This window comes from Alexandromys fortis, unplaced genomic scaffold (assembly GCF_014885135.2).
Source record: "Alexandromys fortis isolate MF-2015 unplaced genomic scaffold, M_Fortis_MF-2015_v1.1 scaffold_412, whole genome shotgun sequence".
Taxonomy (NCBI): Eukaryota; Metazoa; Chordata; class Mammalia; order Rodentia; family Cricetidae; genus Alexandromys; species Alexandromys fortis.
This window is the reverse complement of record NW_026068285.1, coordinates 183,998-185,737: the sequence shown is the minus strand read 5'-3', so window position 1 is coordinate 185,737 and position 1,740 is coordinate 183,998. Positions and strand designations below refer to the sequence as shown.

The 1,740-nt window shown below is 36.4% G+C and overlaps 1 protein-coding gene across 2 annotated transcripts in view; it reads left to right on the top strand.

Annotated features, from left to right (window-relative positions):
- Taf15 (TATA-box binding protein associated factor 15) overlaps positions 1-1,740 on the top strand; it is a 42,662-nt gene that overhangs the window by 29,077 nt on the left and 11,845 nt on the right. For both annotated transcript variants that reach the window (XM_050132238.1, XM_050132235.1), the window contains exon 11: positions 641-770. In XM_050132238.1, coding sequence (XP_049988195.1) covers positions 641-770 — 130 coding nt within the window. The remainder of the gene's footprint in view (positions 1-640; positions 771-1,740) is intronic.

Below are 1,740 nucleotides of genomic sequence, written 5' to 3'. Positions count from 1 at the left end.
TTTTTTGTTTGTTTGTTTTTTGTTTTTTGCTGGTGCAGATCCTCACATTTGCTAAGCCCTTGCAAGAATTTTTTTTTTTTTTTTAAGTCCTGGCTATTGTGGAACTCATTGGGTAGACAAACTAAGCTGGCCTCAAAACTCTTAAGATCTCCCTCCAAAGTACGAGGATCGAAGGCTTTGTACCACCATGTCTGGCTCCTTAGAAGATTTTTATAGTTTGTTTTTCACTTACTCTTGCTTGGGAAGTTTTCATTAACACACCTACAGATAACTTTTATTTTTATAGTAAGCATATAGTATTTTATAGTGTGAATATGTGGATTCCTTTTTAAAAAATCTTTACCTGGGGCTGGAGAGATGGCTTGGCTTTGAAGAGCATGTACTATTCTTCCAGAGGATCTGAGTTTAGTTTTCAACACCCTTTGTTGGGCTGCTTACCCACTACGGTAGTTTTCAGCTACAGGGAATCTGACGGTTCTGGTTTCTGAAGGGACTTGAACCCTTGTGCACACCACATACATACATATATACAAATAATTAAAAATAATAAATCTTCGAAAAAAATCTTTACCTGAATGATACATGATCACTTACTTATTCCTGAAATACAACACCAATTTGGTCAATTTTTTTTCCTTAGACTAACAAAAAGACTGGAAAACCAATGATAAATCTTTACACAGACAAAGACACGGGAAAGCCAAAAGGGGAAGCAACAGTGTCATTTGATGACCCTCCATCTGCTAAAGCGGCCATTGACTGGTTTGATGGTATGCTTCATTCCTATATTTAAAATTATGTATGTGTTTTGGTGTTTTGCCTGCATGAATGTATGTGCATACAGACCCTTTGGAGGCCAAAAAAGTATATCACTTCCCCTGGAAATGGAGGTATAGATGGTTGTGGGTGCTGGGAATTGAACTAGGGCCCAGTTCTTATAACTGCTGAATATTTCTCTAGTTCCATTCATATACTTCAGAAGTTTTTCTTTCTAATCTGAAAGTCAAAACATGCTCTCTTAGATAATGGTTATTTTCCTGTTTAATAGCAATCAAGAATACAAACTGGTGCTTTTATGTGTGTGTAGAATGAGATTAACTGTGTCATTGCTTGTTAGAGTGTTTTTTAATCTTGCCTTCCAAAATAGTGCCACAAGCTGAGGACTAAATATTTAAACATGATCCTGTTGTGGACAATTTTACATTCACATCCGAACCCCAACCTTCCTTTCCTCCCCCCCGTTTGTTTATTCTAAATTATAAGTACACTAGGAAGCCCATATTCAAGAATATGTGTGAGTGGGCAGTGGTGGCACATGCCTTTAATAACAACACTTGGGAGGCAGAGGCAGGTGGATCTCTGTGAGTTCAAGACCAGTCTGGTCTACAAGAGCTAGTTCCAGGATAGACTCCAAAGCTACAGAGAAACCCTGTCTCAAAAAATAAACAAAAAATCCAAATCAAGCATATGTGTGGATATATATAGTTAACCACATGTGTATACACATGCACATATGCCCATTCCCTTTAAGAAGTAAATGGTGGGGAAAAAAGAAATGGTGACACAATGACAGTTCTGCAAATTAGATCTTTATATAAAATATAAAGTCTGAATTAGGAATATAGGTCAGTGGTATGTAGAGTGTTTGTATTAGGCCTTGAGTTCAGTTCTCAACACTGGCAAACTTTTGCCTTCATTTACTCTTTTTTTTTTTTTTTTTTTTTTTTTTTTTTTTTTTTT